Source organism: Rhizoctonia solani, chromosome 3 (assembly GCF_016906535.1).
Source record: "Rhizoctonia solani chromosome 3, complete sequence".
Lineage (NCBI taxonomy): Eukaryota > Fungi > Basidiomycota > Agaricomycetes > Cantharellales > Ceratobasidiaceae > Rhizoctonia > Rhizoctonia solani.
This window is the reverse complement of record NC_057372.1, coordinates 2,658,240-2,673,635: the sequence shown is the minus strand read 5'-3', so window position 1 is coordinate 2,673,635 and position 15,396 is coordinate 2,658,240. Positions and strand designations below refer to the sequence as shown.

General features: G+C 49.3%; 5 protein-coding genes across 5 annotated transcripts; 2 read left to right on the top strand and 3 right to left on the bottom strand.

The window, feature by feature from the left end:
- Positions 1-251: 251 nt before the first annotated feature.
- Positions 252-1,244, bottom strand: RhiXN_03263 (Transposable element Tcb2 transposase; the record flags this gene model as incomplete). The annotated part of the gene is made up of 2 exons (XM_043323080.1): positions 252-1,032; positions 1,105-1,244. The coding sequence occupies 2 exons, from the start codon at positions 1,242-1,244 to the stop codon at positions 252-254; spliced, it is 921 nt and encodes a 306-aa protein (XP_043178576.1).
- A 1,156-nt stretch (positions 1,245-2,400) lies between these two features.
- Positions 2,401-6,597, bottom strand: RhiXN_03262 (arrestin; the record flags this gene model as incomplete). Its single annotated transcript, XM_043323079.1, has 7 exons — positions 2,401-2,553; positions 2,606-4,270; positions 4,326-6,092; positions 6,140-6,307; positions 6,353-6,405; positions 6,452-6,489; positions 6,539-6,597. 7 exons carry the CDS (start codon positions 6,595-6,597, stop codon positions 2,401-2,403), a joined length of 3,903 nt encoding a protein of 1,300 aa, XP_043178575.1.
- Positions 6,598-6,707: 110 nt separating this feature from the next.
- On the top strand, positions 6,708-9,141 carry RhiXN_03261 (signal recognition particle 54 kDa protein; the record flags this gene model as incomplete). Its single annotated transcript, XM_043323078.1, has 10 exons — positions 6,708-6,738; positions 6,788-6,954; positions 7,005-7,226; positions 7,274-7,343; positions 7,397-7,535; positions 7,628-8,130; positions 8,205-8,683; positions 8,739-8,906; positions 8,958-9,023; positions 9,079-9,141. The coding sequence occupies 10 exons, from the start codon at positions 6,708-6,710 to the stop codon at positions 9,139-9,141; spliced, it is 1,908 nt and encodes a 635-aa protein (XP_043178574.1).
- Positions 9,142-9,402: 261 nt separating this feature from the next.
- On the top strand, positions 9,403-10,605 carry RhiXN_03260 (dihydrodipicolinate synthetase family protein; the record flags this gene model as incomplete). The annotated part of the gene is made up of 5 exons (XM_043323077.1): positions 9,403-9,822; positions 9,904-9,935; positions 9,992-10,028; positions 10,086-10,418; positions 10,471-10,605. 5 exons carry the CDS (start codon positions 9,403-9,405, stop codon positions 10,603-10,605), a joined length of 957 nt encoding a protein of 318 aa, XP_043178573.1.
- A 1,594-nt stretch (positions 10,606-12,199) lies between these two features.
- On the bottom strand, positions 12,200-15,220 carry RhiXN_03259 (dephospho-CoA kinase; the record flags this gene model as incomplete). The annotated part of the gene is made up of 20 exons (XM_043323076.1): positions 12,200-12,542; positions 12,606-13,002; positions 13,056-13,077; positions 13,189-13,297; positions 13,349-13,565; positions 13,624-13,680; positions 13,733-13,765; positions 13,812-13,859; positions 13,919-13,945; positions 13,997-14,110; positions 14,165-14,175; positions 14,241-14,254; positions 14,305-14,343; positions 14,400-14,404; positions 14,474-14,605; positions 14,659-14,672; positions 14,729-14,856; positions 14,906-14,962; positions 15,015-15,078; positions 15,138-15,220. 20 exons carry the CDS (start codon positions 15,218-15,220, stop codon positions 12,200-12,202), a joined length of 1,914 nt encoding a protein of 637 aa, XP_043178572.1.
- Between the last annotated feature and the right edge of the window lie 176 nt (positions 15,221-15,396).

Here is a 15,396-nt window from a genome sequence, read left to right as displayed (position 1 = left end):
TTTACGATGTAATAGTAAATTATGTAGATACAGTAGTATAGAACATATGTACAAAGTTTTAGATCGAAACTAAGTCTCCTCGTGGAGATACGCGTGAGCAAAATTTTTGGGCTGGCTCATTCTTTTTGAGCATTTTCAAATTGCACCTGCAACTGCATGCATGCACCCAAAATGACATGCAAAACTGAATAATTTGGATACGAATTTTAGTATTTGGTGTTTCCACCTTTAGCTAAATACACAGCTTGTACTCAACGCGGTAATGAATCATACAAATCGCCAATATATTTTGGGGAAATTTGTTTCCATTTGTCCCTCACTATTTTCCATAATTCTTCCTTATTCAAAGCGGGAGGTCGGTGAGTACGCACGCACTCCTTCAGATGCCACCAGACGTTCTTGATTATATTCAAATCCGGGCTTTTTGACGGCCATGGGAGGACGCTTACGCCCCAACTGGCAAGCCAATGTTGTGTCAGCCTGGCTGTATGCTTTGGATCTTGGTCGTGCTGGAATGTAATGTCAAACGGGGTGATTTTATAGTCGGCAAGGGTTCCAAAGAAGGCGTCCCCAAGGATTTCAATGTATCCCGGGGCGTTCAGCTTGCGTCGTATAAGGTACAATTGCCCGACTCCCTCTCGGGTAATGCACCCCCAAATGAAGATACCCCCGCCACCATGAGATATCGTCTTTTTGGTGTATCGGGGATTATACGGGGACTCACTAGGCTGCCTCCAGTAATATTGGCCGCTGTCGGCCCCAAATAACTTGATTCGGACTTTGTCTGAGAAGACGATGTCGTCCCAGCATGATTGTGGCCAGAATAATTGGCTGTGGGCCCACGCGCAACGGGCTTTTCTATGCCAATAAGTGAGCAGGGGTACTCGGCGGCGTTTGTACGGCCGTAAACCCAGCTCTTGGAGGTAGCGGCGGAGGGTAGAGGACCCAACGGCAGGGAAGTACTGCCGTCTAATATTTGCTGCTGTCGGTACTCTACTCCGAGCTAGGGCCAAAGCGGCGAATCTGACGTTGCTGGGGGTTAATTTTTGTGGGCGCCCAGGAATGGGATCGTGTCAATCAAGTGGGCGGTCAGTAAGTCCATACTTGGCCCAGATACGACCGACAGTTGCGTGAGAGACCTTGGTCTGAGGTTGCAAAAGCTGAACAATAGCCCGATCTGAGTATTCGAGCTTTTTCAGCGCAATTATCTGAGCCTTAGTCTTGGGACTAGTGTATCGAGCCATTTGCGCACTTTCGGCAGGTATTCGAGCGTAAAAAGGGGTGGTAAATGGCACTCGATGAGGGAGGACCAAGTAGCTTATATAAAGTGATCAAAAAGAATGAGCCAGCCCAAAAATTTTGCTCACGCGTATCTCCACGAGGAGACTTAGTTTCGATCTAAAACTTTGTACATATGTTCTATACTACTGTATCTACATAATTTACTATTACATCGTAAACGAATTCTCAATCGTGCGGGTGACGCGTGAGCGTCATTGATTTGAGCTCACGTGGCTCAATCTTTTTGGGCGCAAGTGTATATACGTGATTATAACCATAGGAACAGAGTTTCAAGATGACAACCTAACCTGATGTTGATCAAGGGGGCTCATTCCGACTAATTTTCGGTTCTATTCCGTGTACGATACAGAACCAATTTAGCGCTCCTTCGGCATAAAATACGAATACACGTAGCATTATGCGAACCTGGATAACTTGGGCTGCACATGTTCATACTTCACTAGTGCATATATTCAAATATTTTGGACACACACTCTCTGTATATGCGTATCTTGTAATTATAGTGGGATGGATATACGTAGGTCAAAGGAGTAGGATATTATGCAAAGGTTCATTGGAAGGGATGGACAATATCGATACTCAATGGGGCACCGGTGCTGATTTCTCGCTGCTGATCCAAGCAACCTTGATGACTTTAATCTAAGTACCCGATTCAGAGCGAAGCTAGTCAAATCAACAACACGTGGCTTATCTGCCGTCAGTTGCGCGTTAATGTCCATGCACGCGTAAGAACCGAATGTAAGTTCAACGTCATATTTGTCTAGTGTGTCATTCACCTGACAAATAGTAGATGAGTAGGAGGTCACAGCGCATCCCATCGTAAGAAGCAACAGTTGAATTATAAATGCTATGTACTGTTACCCGCACACAGTAAATTTGATCGTCAGCCTGCGACCGATCGCTGGTTAATCAACTAGAAAAAGAGAAACATGAGGTATACATGCACAAGGAGTGTGGTTCGAGGGTAAACGGAGTTAAAAAGACAATCAAGAAATAGAACAGACCCAAGGAGAAAAAGAAAGAAAGAAAGAAAGGTTATCGAAGTTGAGCTAGGTGAATAAATAATTTTGGCCGCAGCCAAGATTTGAGGGGTATAGATTAGTCAGCAGGTTTAGGGGGAACAGGAGGTGCGACGAGCGCAGTGGGAGAAGCCAGAGCTTCATAGTCCATCGAAGGAGGGCGCGAACCGTCCCAGTTCTTCTGTGCGTGATGAGCCTCGAGCGTTTCCTGAATATACGAAGCAGGGGGTTTCTAACAGACATATTAGTACTAACGAATCTCGATTCAATACACCATAACTCACAGGTAAAAGCGGTGGCGGAGGAGGGGGAGCCACAAATGTTGATCGACTCTCTTCCTCAACCGGGGCAGGAGTCTGAGCCGCACGTCTCTTTCCCCACGAGATGCTCGGATCCCGTTGAATAGTTGCACCAATGCTTGATCCTCCGTCTGAGTAATTACTTGGAGTCAAAGTGGCATTTCGTTCAGGTGGGGAAGTAATCGTCGCCTGTCGGGAGGGCGGGAGCCCATACTCGGGTGGAGGAGGCTCATGGCTTGATCCTCCCATCGAAGTTCCGTTTACTTCAGCTTCATACTGTGCGCGCAATCTCGCCTTTTCTTCAGCGGCCGAAAGAGGTTTGAACGTAGCTGGATTGATAAAACCTCCTGCAAAAGGTGGAGGGGCGCCGTCAGGGGCAGGAGGAGGGACTGGCAGAGCCGGGCGTTGGCCACTATCATTCGTCGCTTGTCGCTCATTAGTTCGAACCGCAGCATCTTGTTCAGCATACATCAACCGCATGCGCTCCTTCTCGTCGTGAGCCGACAGGCCATACCCGGACGAGGGAGAAGGCGAAAATCTCGGAGGCGAAGGAGGTGGCGGACCTGTGGGCTGCGACGTAGGCGAAAGGTAGCTCATTCCAGCGTCTTGTTCCTCATACTGCCTCCGCAACCTTGCCTTTTCCTCCAAAGCTGAAAGAGCGCTTGCGGCTGGCCCAGGGTTGGGCGCGAAACCGGGCGGTAGGTCGCTTGTAAACGCTGGTGGGGAAGCCGTCAATTGCTGAGGCGACCTTCGCACACTCAACGGGCGCGTCGGGGACGGTGCCACAGGTTGACCATAGGCCACGGGCAGAGTCGTCTGGTTCCCATAAATCGAATCATACCCCGGGACAGTCGGGCTAGGACCCGGACTTGAATTCCCGCCATATGCACCCGGACTCGAATTTCCACCATACCCACCAGGACTCGAGTTGTTGCCGTACGCGCTTAGGTTTGAACCATCATCATACGCAGCTGACTCGTTTGCGCGCGCTTGTTCAACACGTTGTTTAGCTGCCATATATGCGAGCGCGGCCTTTTCTTCCGCGGCACTCGGGAACCGCTTGGACGAGGGAGAGGGGGAAAGGGTCGAGCCGCTTCCGTAGGGTGGAGTTGAAGTTGAGCCTCCTGAATAAGGGGGGGTTGAACCGGAACCGGTTCCATATGATGGGGCTGAACCAGAGCTAGCAGCGTACGGTACACTGGACCCCGACCCATTCCCAGCATATAGTGGCGCCGAAACCCCCAAAGGCTGGGTCGATGGTGTCGCCTGCACAGGAGCTGGGGTTGAAGAAGGATACATACTTTGCCTTCCCATCGCAGCGAGACCGGCAGCATACAGTTCTGCGCCAGATTTGTTCCCTGCTGGTGTGAGGCCAGGTAATCCAGGAGAAGTCTGAGGTATAAATCCGCCTCCTACAGAAGGGAGCATCGAAACAGGCGACGAAACACGGGGTTCGACGGAAGATGGAGCATATGGGACCGAGATCGAGTTGGAGCTCGTTTCTTCCGGTGGAGTCGTCGCCTGGGCTTGAGTTCTCTCAGCAGCGGCCCGGGCACGATCAAAGAGCATGCGCTTCTCGTCGGCTGCTGATGGCCACTGCGATTGTGATTGTTGGGCGGGAGGAGATGAACTTTGTTGTTGCGGTTGTTCCTATCGTAGGTGTTAGTAATTGTTTCATGTTTAAAGTAGCGCGAAGGGGATTTACTTGTGGATAGGAGACAGAACCTTCAGTCTTGGGAGCCATAAACGCCCAACCGCCCGCAAAGTTGTCTCCGCCCTTCTTCACTGCCCCCTTCTCGTCCTGGGCATGCGGAACACCCGCATCGAAAGCGGTACTCTGTGTCCTCTGAGCCGCCTTTCGCGCATTTTCAAACAATTGCCGCTTCTCTTCTTCAGCTGTGGGCCACTGACCCTGACTCTGGCTTTGACTCTGACCCTGACTCGGTTGGGGGGAAGACGACGATCCGGCAGAATGTCCCAAATCGACTTGGTGTCCAGCAGACTGTTGAGTTTTGCTAGCCACCATCCGAGCATTATCGTACAGTCGTTGTTTCTCCTCTTCCGCAGTCGGCCAGGCGCTCGTTCCGTTTTGTCTGCCCCCACCATTAGCATGAGTACTATTGGCCGTACCCGGCCTAGCGCCCGAACCACCAGCACTCGCAGGTCGCCCGCTCTTCCTCCGATCCCGCTCTTCGTACTTTTCCTTGAGCCGTCGTTTCTCTTCTTCTGCACTGAGGACCTTGGTATCATCCGGATCACCATTCACAATCGTAAGTCTGTTCTGGTTACTTCTCCTGTTCCCGGTTTGGGGCCGTGCGCCTGGGGCTGCATTGTTATTCAATGGGCCGGTTTGGCCAAAGTAGTCTTCGGGTTCGGACGGGCCGCTTGAGGACCCTCCTCCTGGACGACGATTAGGCGCAGTTTGGGAATGAGTTTGAGATCCGGCGGGTATATAGCCTAATTCGTCAATGTTCTCCCGTCCAGGTGATCCAATAGGTGGAGAACTATATGTACTCCGTGCATTATTATTATCGCTCGTCGATCTTCTCGAAACTCGCTCGGGGATACTATGTGAGCCGGCAGTGGAAGAGGGACCATTAGAGTGGGCAATGTTTTGTCCGTTGGGAGAAGCGGGAATGGCGATGTTATTCCCCATCGCATTTGTGGCTTGGAATAACCCGGCCTGAGGACCTGGTATGGGAGATTTGCCGCCAAGCTCAGGGCAATAGCCAATTCGCCGAACCACGTCCACACTAGCCTGATGCTGCCAATTCGTGATCGTAATAGGCAACTCGACCGAGACCATCGATCCTGTGGACAACACCGCCTTGACCTGAACGATATAATTCACTTCGATATGTCTCGCTGTACGGACCGATACGTTTGTTTGGGTGAGTGGAATATGACAGCCCAGGTCACATTTGTGCTGTGTACCAGGGAAGATTTGAACCGGAACGGGTACTTTTTGGTCCGCGATGAGGTTGGAGCGAGTCTGTGCGGCGGGGGTGCGGCGGGGCGGTTGTTGGCTGTGCAAATGGAGATGAGGATGTTGGTGCTGCGGAACTTGGGGAGGGCTCGATCGGAAGATGAGGGTTTCGCGGACGGTGAGTTCATACGCTCGAAGAATAGCTCCATCTCCAGGTACATCAGCTCGCAGGACAGCCTCGACGGGGACAACGTCGCCCGGTCCAAATGCGACTCGGGAAAACGTGGCGACCAGTGTGACGCCATAGGCAGAGCTCTGTCTGGTTTGAGGTTGTGCATAAATGGGCCAGGCTTGGAGGAGCTCAAACTTTTCGATGACGATCGGGGCAGAGTATGTGGATATAGGTGCAGGATCACGCTTGAACAAGGACTTTTTGCCCTTGAGCTGAACGGAGGCAATGAGTTCGTACTTGATGGCAGATCCGCGTTCGAGAGCTATACTGGGGGGCAGAGTCTCGGGGACAGCGATATGGAAGGGAAAGTCGTTCTGTTGCAAGTTAATTGCTGAGGAACAAGTGAGGAATAGACGCTCACCGATGAGAGTTCTGAAAACTCATCGTCCCGTGCGCTCCATAGCGTGATTGGACGCTCTCCAATGGTTTCGGCAAAGGTATTGTTCTGCCCTCCCCCAGGAAGGATCTCAATCTTGCGTAGCTCGACGCGGACCCATTTGGCTTTCACTGTGCCTCTTACTTCGAGTGTCTACTAGCGGTTAGTAAGCGATAGTGGTATGAACATGCTGCTTACCCCCTGGACGATAGCTCCCTTGCGTTCCCCATGACCGGGAATACCAGGATAACCTATCAATACGTCAGACCATGTGGTATGATCTTTGGGCTCCCATACCTTGCAGAAACTCGACATGCGGCGGGGGCCGCAGCATTCTAAAGAATAAACATCTCCGCAACAACAGTGAATAGCGAACATACTCACAACTTGAAACCCGAACTCATGGTGGACAGAACGTTGAGTTGAATTGGGCGCTCGGCCATTCCTGGGGTCCGATCAGGAACTTTGATCCACGGGTCTGGCGCTTGTAGGTGAAGAGACGTGTATGGCACGCTATACTGCATGACCTCACCTTCCCCCACCATCCAATATCATGCTTGACCACTGCTCGATTTCCCACAAAGGTCAGCGCCTGAGAACAAATAAGGTTATATAGCTAAATATATATTCTAGGCGGCGCCATTCTCTGGTCGCGCTCGTTTACTCCGTCTAGTTCTCCAGTAAACAGTCTCGTGCGAGAAGCAATTATCCAAGACCGCACAGCACCAGAGGATGTATTCGAGAAAGACGGATATGCAATCAAATTCAAGTTTGTCAACGATCTCGAACTCATATTTGTGGTAAGTCCACGATTCTTCGTTTTAATCTCGTTTAATTTATTCGCATTCAGGTCGCATACCAGCGCATTCTCCAGCTCACCTATGTCGACGACCTTCTCAATGTTATGCGCAGCGTATTTGTCGACATGTTTGCCCCGTTTTTAAAGAGCTTTTTGGCGGCTGTGCACGCTGGCACTGGAGTGGTCACTCGCTTCGACTTCAAGGCACAGTTTGCAGAGTGGGATCAGACGTTTGACAAGATCCTTAGGACACTGCAAGACAAGGCTGCTCAGGTACGAATGTCTTCGTTCTTGTGTTCTGGTGTACTGACTCTTTTTAGGAACGAAAATCACGCCTCGGAAAGCCGACTCCACGTGTAGCTCTTCCTGTTACACCGCCTTCTGACAATGGTACACCCATCCCATATGATATCCCAGTACACCATACTAATATAGTAATTCAGCTCCAGCACTCGCTGCAGAAACCCCCACCGACGCAGAAGAAATAGCACGCAACGTCCAAGCGCTAAAATCCCGACTCAAAGGCCAGCCCAAGGGACGCGCTCGCCGCACACCAGCGGCAACGAGTGTGGGAGGGTCCGAGTAAGTCCATCTCATCTCGTCTCTCGCAATCCTACTTGGTGCTCTTCTTGTCCACCTCACTTCATGCCCGCTTACAAATATTTCCATCTCAGTTCGGACACCTCCCACACCCCACGCAAAAAACCAGCCAAGACCGCTCGCAGATGGGCCGATTCGGCGTTGAGCGTAGAAGATATGGCCGCGTTGGATTATAGCTCTGCTCCCTCGGACGTGGACATATCTCGTTCGGTCGACCTCTCTTTGCTCGTGGACGAATCGTCTCGTGGAGCGGTAGGAGCCGATGGCATGTACGAAGTCAAAGACCTCGATTGGGCTTCAAACTCAAAAGACGAAGATACCGAAGATCTAATTTCTCGTGCTCTGAGCAAGACGAACCAGGAGCAAAAACAAGAGACGAGCGTGTCGAGTACGGCCTGGAGCTGGTTGTCCCGACTAACAGGGGGAGGAAAGGTCCTTACGTCTGAAGATCTTACACCCGTGTTGAACGGAATGAGGGAACATTTGATGAAGAAAAACGTGGCCAAAGAGATCGCCGATAAGATTTGCGAGAGTGTGGGCGAAGGATTGGTCGGAAAGCGCGTGAGCGGATTTGCAAGTAAGATCGCCCTCCTCCCTCCCTCACATCCTATCCCTTTGAACTGTCTACTAACCAAACGTGATCATCAACAGGCATCAAATCAGAAACCCGCACAGCCCTTTCGAGCGCAATAACCCGCATTCTGACACCGAAAACCTCAACGGACCTCTTACTTTCCATCCGCTCCCAAAAAGCAGCTCAACCCACTCCTCAGCCGTATGTGATCACGTTCGTCGGCGTAAACGGGGTCGGAAAATCCACGTCCCTCGGAAAAGTTGCGTTTTGGCTGTTGCAGAATAACCTCCGAGTGCTCGTCGCGGCGTGCGATACGTTCAGGTCGGGCGCGGTCGAACAACTTCGTGTGCATGTGAGGAATTTGGGCATGTTGAACAATAACACCAGCGAGGGCGGGGAGAAGATCGAGTTATACGAAAAGGGGTATGGGAAGGATGCTGCGGGAATTGCGAAGGAGGCGATTGCGTACGCAAGTCAGAGGGACTACGACGTGGTTCTGGTTGATACGGCCGGACGTATGCAGGATAACGAACCGTTGATGAAAGCGCTGGCCAAGGTACTGTTTCTTCGCCTTGTGATTTATGTCTATCCGAGATTGACTTTGGCTGTAGCTCGCCGCGGTAAACCAACCGGACAAGATCATTTTTGTTGGCGAAGCGCTAGTCGGAAACGAAGCCGTCGATCAGCTATCCAAGTTTGACCGTGCTCTGAAAGACTTTTCCAATGGGCGAGGTATTGATGGGATGTTGGTCACCAAGTGGGATACTGTTGATGACAAGGTACGATCTCCTCTCTTCTTATTTAGTCAGTGGCTGACCATAAGGCGATAGGTTGGAGCTGCATTGAGTATGACATACGTTACCGGACAACCAATCATTTTCGTTGGGTGTGGGCAGGTGAGCCAACAACACTTGCTACTTGGGCTCAAACAGAGACTGATGAAAATGTCAGACGTACACGGACTTGCGGCAATTGAGGGTACAGCATATTGTCCAGGCTCTGCTGAAAGATTGATCGACGCACGTAATACGCTACCGATCATGGATTGCATTCTCTCGATTGATTGTACTATATGATTTCCACGAATGGCAAGACTTGTGTAATATGACAATCGGTCGGTAGATGAGTCCCAAATTAGCACTTTCGACCGACTTCTCCACTTCGAAGTTCGAAACCGGTGCCGCATGTGTCCATCTCTCGGCAAACCAGCCCTGCTATAAAAAAAAAAGGTTACCCCGCAGATGATCATCATTTCCGCAACGCTTAGACTTGACCATGTCCACTGTCCCACCGCCAGGAATATACGTCCCAGCCGTTCTCTTCTTTGACGACAATGAAGAACTCGATTTCACTTCCATAAAATCCCACATTCTCAGGCTTGCACAAGGAGGAGTAACCGGAATCCTCATCCAAGGATCAAACGGCGAGGCACAACACCTCTCTCACGCCGAACGATCTCAAACGATCCGATTCGCGCGTCAAACCCTCGACGAAGCCGGATACGATGGTCGATCAGAGTCAGAGGGGAAGAAACGAGTCGTGATCATGGCCGGTACAGGTGCACTTTCGACCAGAGAGACGAAAGAGCTGTGTAAAGAGGCGGCCGAGGCAGGTGCTGAGTTTGTCCTGGTCTTGACACCCGGTGTATGGCCAGGGATGATGACCAAGGATGCGATTTTGAAGTTTCACCGGGATGTAAGTTCTTAAGCTTGGGTTTGATTCTTTTGTCATCGATGGCACGGGTGGGGTAGTACTGATGGGCTCGGTGTGATATAGGTTGCGGATGCGTCCCCGGTTCCAATGTTGATGTAAGTATGGTGTTGTGAATGTGATTAGTTCATCATATAATTTTATGAGGGGGTAGATATAACTTCCCGGTCGTAACTGCCGGCATAGATCTCGTACGTTGTCCTTTCACTTTTCGCCCTCCCTCCCCTTCCTTACATACTTGAGTGCAGGACTCGACCATCCTTTCTGAGCTTGCGCAACATCCCAACATCGTAGGAACCAAGCTCTCCTGCGGACAGATCAACAAATTACACCGTCTTGCCAGTTTACAGCCCTCTACTTCTTTCGCGCCCTTTCCCGGCCGGGCAGACGTGCTTGTCCCAGCGCTTGTATGCGGTGCACCAGGCGCGATCGCTGCTCTTCCGAACATCGCTCCAAAAGCCCATGTGAGGGCTTATGAACTCTTCAAAGAGGGAAAATTGAAAGAGGCAATGGAGATCCAGGTTTTGTTGAGCCATGCGGATTGGGGAATTAATAAGATTGGAGGTGTTTCGGGTGTCAAGGTATTTTTTCAACTATCTGAGAGAGAGAAAGTAGTATTTATAGGATTTTTAGAGCTTTGTTAGCAAGTATTTCGGATATGGAAATAACCGTCCCCGAGGGCCGCTGTTGGCTGTTGATATGGCCAGGACGGAGAGCGTAGAAGGGGAGTGGATACGCAAATTGATCGAGTTTGAGAAGAAGTTGTGAATGCGTATGTGGATGTAAACATCAAAGTCAATAGAATGAAGTATGTGCGGGAGAAAGTAGGCGAATACTGGTACTGTACAAATTATAATTATCTCAGTGGGTATCTTGGGTGGCGCATCGGAGCGGAGTAGCTTCCATGCGTCCCAATTACCTCAATCGTGGGGCCATGTTTCTGTACTACTGCAGCTCGAACCACAAACATATTACATGCGGTCGCAACATGCTAATCTATCGAAGGCACACTCATGATCAAATTCCTCCCAGTCAAGATCGATCTGGGAGGCGCACGGACCAAGTATCCACGACATATAAACTGCTGTTCAAACTTATATGGTTCTTTACCACTCTGGCCTTTTGGCTTAGATCAAGTGTAGTATCTGTTCTTTTAGTCTTAATCGACTAAACGCTGGCACCGCCAGCTATATCGATTATTCAATTTTTGCCGCCCGGGTCGCTGCTCCTCTGCTTGCACGAGCGGTGACAAGATGACCTTGCCCTTACAGTACTGGCCTGTGTTGTCGCGGGATTTCTCTTTTCTTTTTTGCATTTACATGGGCCTAACCCTAAATGTACCCACCGATTAGTACTTGTATTTCCACCAATGTATACTAATAGATAGACTATAGTCTCTTCCGAAACATTACGAGGGGCTAATATATGTTGGTCCCATAGGTGTAGAGTACTCTCTGATGGAGAGCCGCTGAAACTTCGCGAGCAGCCAATGTCTTGAGAGGGCATACTAAGACTCAGGCTGTAGAACCAGAAATTGAATTCAAATTACATGTTGAAACTTGGGAGCTTGTGGCACAATACGAAAAAAAAGCCAATTGAGCTAAATCAACTGCAGAATATTCCCGAGGTGATAGTGAAATATTTACAAGTCTGCGCATGGGTGTACCCCCATACAGACTAGGGTGCGTAAAGATTACGATGCTCTAATGTTTCAGGCACAGAGGTATTTGCATCGCGCATAATTTTTATGCTTTGATCCCGTCCGTTCGTCATGCGGGCCCAACACGATCGAGTGACCCACAGTGCTAGTCTTTGTCAATTTACCCCACACACGATGCGCACAAAATTTGCCGGTGACATTGTGGATCGCTTTTGCATAATCCCACCTGGTAAGCAGCACGCGTCGCGCTTTTCATCGCTCGTCGTGTGGATATGCCCTTACCAAATTTCCCTGGTTATGATTGGAATAGTTGGTCAAGATTCTTGAACATTCTGGCTGGAAGCAAACAGACTGTCTGTTGCGCACAAGCTTTGATGAATTTGCATTCAAGTTGAGGAAAGACGATCAGACCCGGGAAGTCCTGGAAAGAGGCGCTAGAAGCGTAAGTCAGGTCTTACTCAGGCCAGCAGCTGTCTTTCGGCTACGCGACCGGGCAGTTGTTATGGGGAACCGGCGGGTCTGCCTCGGGGGCCGCGATGCTGAGCTTGATCTCGATGCTCGATACAATTCGTCAAGACTGAAATAAAGTACCCCGGCTTTAGCAAATTTGAATAGCGTAATTGAACTGGGCAATAAACGTGTATTACTATTATCACAAGGCCATACTGGAGTACAAGACAGTGCAAACGGCAGTTCGGTACTTTACTGTAGCTCGATAGCTCCTTCATTTGGGACAGCAGGTCGTCTCTTTGTCTTCTTTCCTCGCTTGATTGCCCGCCAGGCAAGGCACCATGCCCCTAGAAGCAGTCCGACTGGTGGTATAATCCAGCTAACAATCCAGGTCCACCCAGTCTCTTTCTGGAGTCGTTGTACGAGCGAAACAATTTGTCGGTCTGTGTCGGCCATGGATCCCGAATTATCAATCACCACGTCCGCATATTCTAGTTTGCTCGCAAGGGGTAGCTGAGAAGACACACGGGATTGGGCAGCAGCGCGATCGGAGGAATCGCGCCGCATTAGTCGTTGCATCTGAAGCTCTTTTGATCTACGGAAATAGAAATACCAGGGTTTCAGAACCATCAAGCAACATATGAGATGCTATACTCACACATATACAACGACAACTTTACCCACCTGCTTCCACATGCCAGTTTCGATGAGAAGTGGTACATCCAGAACACATACTCGCTCTCCGCGAAGCCAGCAGCGAACGACGCTCCAGAACATCGCTTTGCGTACAGCGGGGTGGACGATAGCGTTGAGTTGCTTACGTTTGTACTCATCGTTGAATATGATCTCTCCCAGTTTCTTCCTATCAATATCATGAGTACCTTCTTTCAAGACTTCAGTACCGAATGTCGAGATTATTGCCGCATGGCCAGGTGTACCTGGCTCAACAACTTGTCGGGCGAGGAGGTCAGCATCAATGACAGGGATACCATGTGACGTCAGCAAAGACGATATTGTGGACTTTCCCGAAGCAATTCCACCAGTAAGACCGACAACTAGATGTACCAGCAATTATTATCGCAATTAGTTTGACCAGCTTACAACTCACTGAGCATCGTCGCAGACGAATCCTCTCAAAATTCACGTGATCTATGATGGTTAACAGTATTGATATATTTGTTTACACGTGTATTGCCCATCCAATTGGTTCGTAATATCCATATATGTGTACGACCATGTACCCGAAGAAAATGACCCCAAATGAACGTGAACTCATAGAATAATTGAATAAAAAAAAAGATGTGGAAAGAGCTGTTACACTCGTCCCGGACCAAATCCAGGAGGATATCCCTGTTCCATATTTGAAGATCGGTCGAATGGCTGTTGATCGGCATATATCACCTGTCGATTTTCCATCGAGCATCGACGGCGGGATTCACCTGCTGGCTTTCATATGTGGGAATAAATAGGCCTGAGTTCTGAACCGTATACGCGGGCCGGACCTGGATGGGGGCCGGCGAAAATCCGGTTCGGTTAGGCGTGATTCGAGCTCCCTTGATGTCACTCATTTCCATGTTCACGTCGTCGCTTGTACCACCACCCGAGGATGCCATGATACCTTTCAGGAAAAACATGGTTACAAATGATCCAGGTCATCGGATTGCTGAAAGACTTACGGTCGCCGCGTAGACCGCGAAGGTTAAGTACCAGTCTGAAGCCCATGACATTGACAACTATAAAGTAATGTCAAGTTATGTCTCAGGTGCAACGCTTGACTATACGTACCCGCCATGGTGAAGTATTTTGGCATTGCTACCACTATAGCAAGGTTAGCGTTGGTTACAAGGAATAACTGTTCACTTACACGTCGGTGGTCCGGCAAGCCAAACAACCAACGGGAAGATAGAGCACACTGAAATAGCGATGTTAGCTTGTATAGTAGTTGCTGCACATCTGGACATAGGTACGAACTCATAATGATTATAAAATATAAGAAGCCTATTGACAAATTAGTGTAGTGTACGAGTGGAGACGAGGTTCAAGATTTACCGTCTCGGTACAATGTATATGCTACTGGTGTTTTGACGTTCTTATGTCGGTGCTCAATTGCCTTAATAATTGTGAGGGAAAATATGATGAGCTCGAAGATGATAGGTGGTATCCCTAACCAAGTAATCTATACGTAAGGCGAAAGTGTAACGGAAGGATTAGACTTACAGACAGTCCAGCTGAAGAGAAAATGTCAAAGATGTGGTCAGTCGAGGCCTTTATTCGTTGGTGTTAATAACTTTACAAGTATGAGGTAATCTATTCATTCAGTTAGCGATGTGACAGGTTTATCAAGGGCGCATACATACTGTTCCAAAACAGACGTTGAAAACTGGGTTTGGTGCGACCTTCATAGCTGAGATTAGTCATAGTGCGAGAGCAAGGGTTCCTTCGATTGATTCACCTCATCTGTTGCCAGAGGTTCAGAGTCAGCGATCTATGTGGCAGCAACAGGATGTGAAGACAAAAGTAACGGACCCAATACTTGAAATAACCCAGGGGAGATAATTGCCAATGTGCCAACGATATACAGGATACCGCCGGTCCAAAGCAAGATAGTAACCCATTTCCTTCTACCCCAGACCGCATTTACCCGCATAGCGACCAATGCTATCGTAATAAATGAATCGCTGGAAGCATCAATCCTAAATAGATACACATACCATGAACAGCAGCGCTGAGAGATGCCAGCGTTAGCCCTAAATGATAAAAATGCAGCAGACAGTAACTCACAATGATAGAACATTGAGATAGCCTTCGATCACAAACCACGCTTGACAAAAGTTGGTCGACAAATGGCTCGCAAGTCCGCCTTTGTCGTAGAGGTCAATGCTCAGTATAATTGGCACAAGATATCTATTCTGAACAATTCATGAGCTTGAGGAGTTGGTTTTCAAACATACGACTGACCGCGAAGAAAAGCCATGTCACAGTATTTCGCTTATCAGCTTTCCAAACAAGTTCAACCTACGCATGCAAATTCAATCATGTGTGGGACTTTCAGATGGGTGTGACGCACCTCCGCTGGAAAAGTGAGGATGTGGTCGTAGAGCAATAGTGTATACCCAGCCACACCCATATATCTAGAGTAGTTTTAGCACCCAATTTGTTTAATTTCAGATCTCGTTCTACGAATATTCACCTGCTGAAAAACACGTGCTCTACCGCAACTTTGAGTTCATGGAGAGCGCGCTGAAGCGCTGCCTGTTTGGCTGCATCCGCCATTGGAATGAAGTGGAGAAACCGGAATGTGAAGAGCCGGCGAGCTTATAGTGTCTGAGTTGCAACTATGGTTATAATCCGCCGAAGAATGAAATGGGTGGGTCGAGACCTAATATATGAAGAGGGAGGGGGGAGAGGTACGAACCGCGAGCCGGCGCGGAATATTTGAGGTTAAGTAC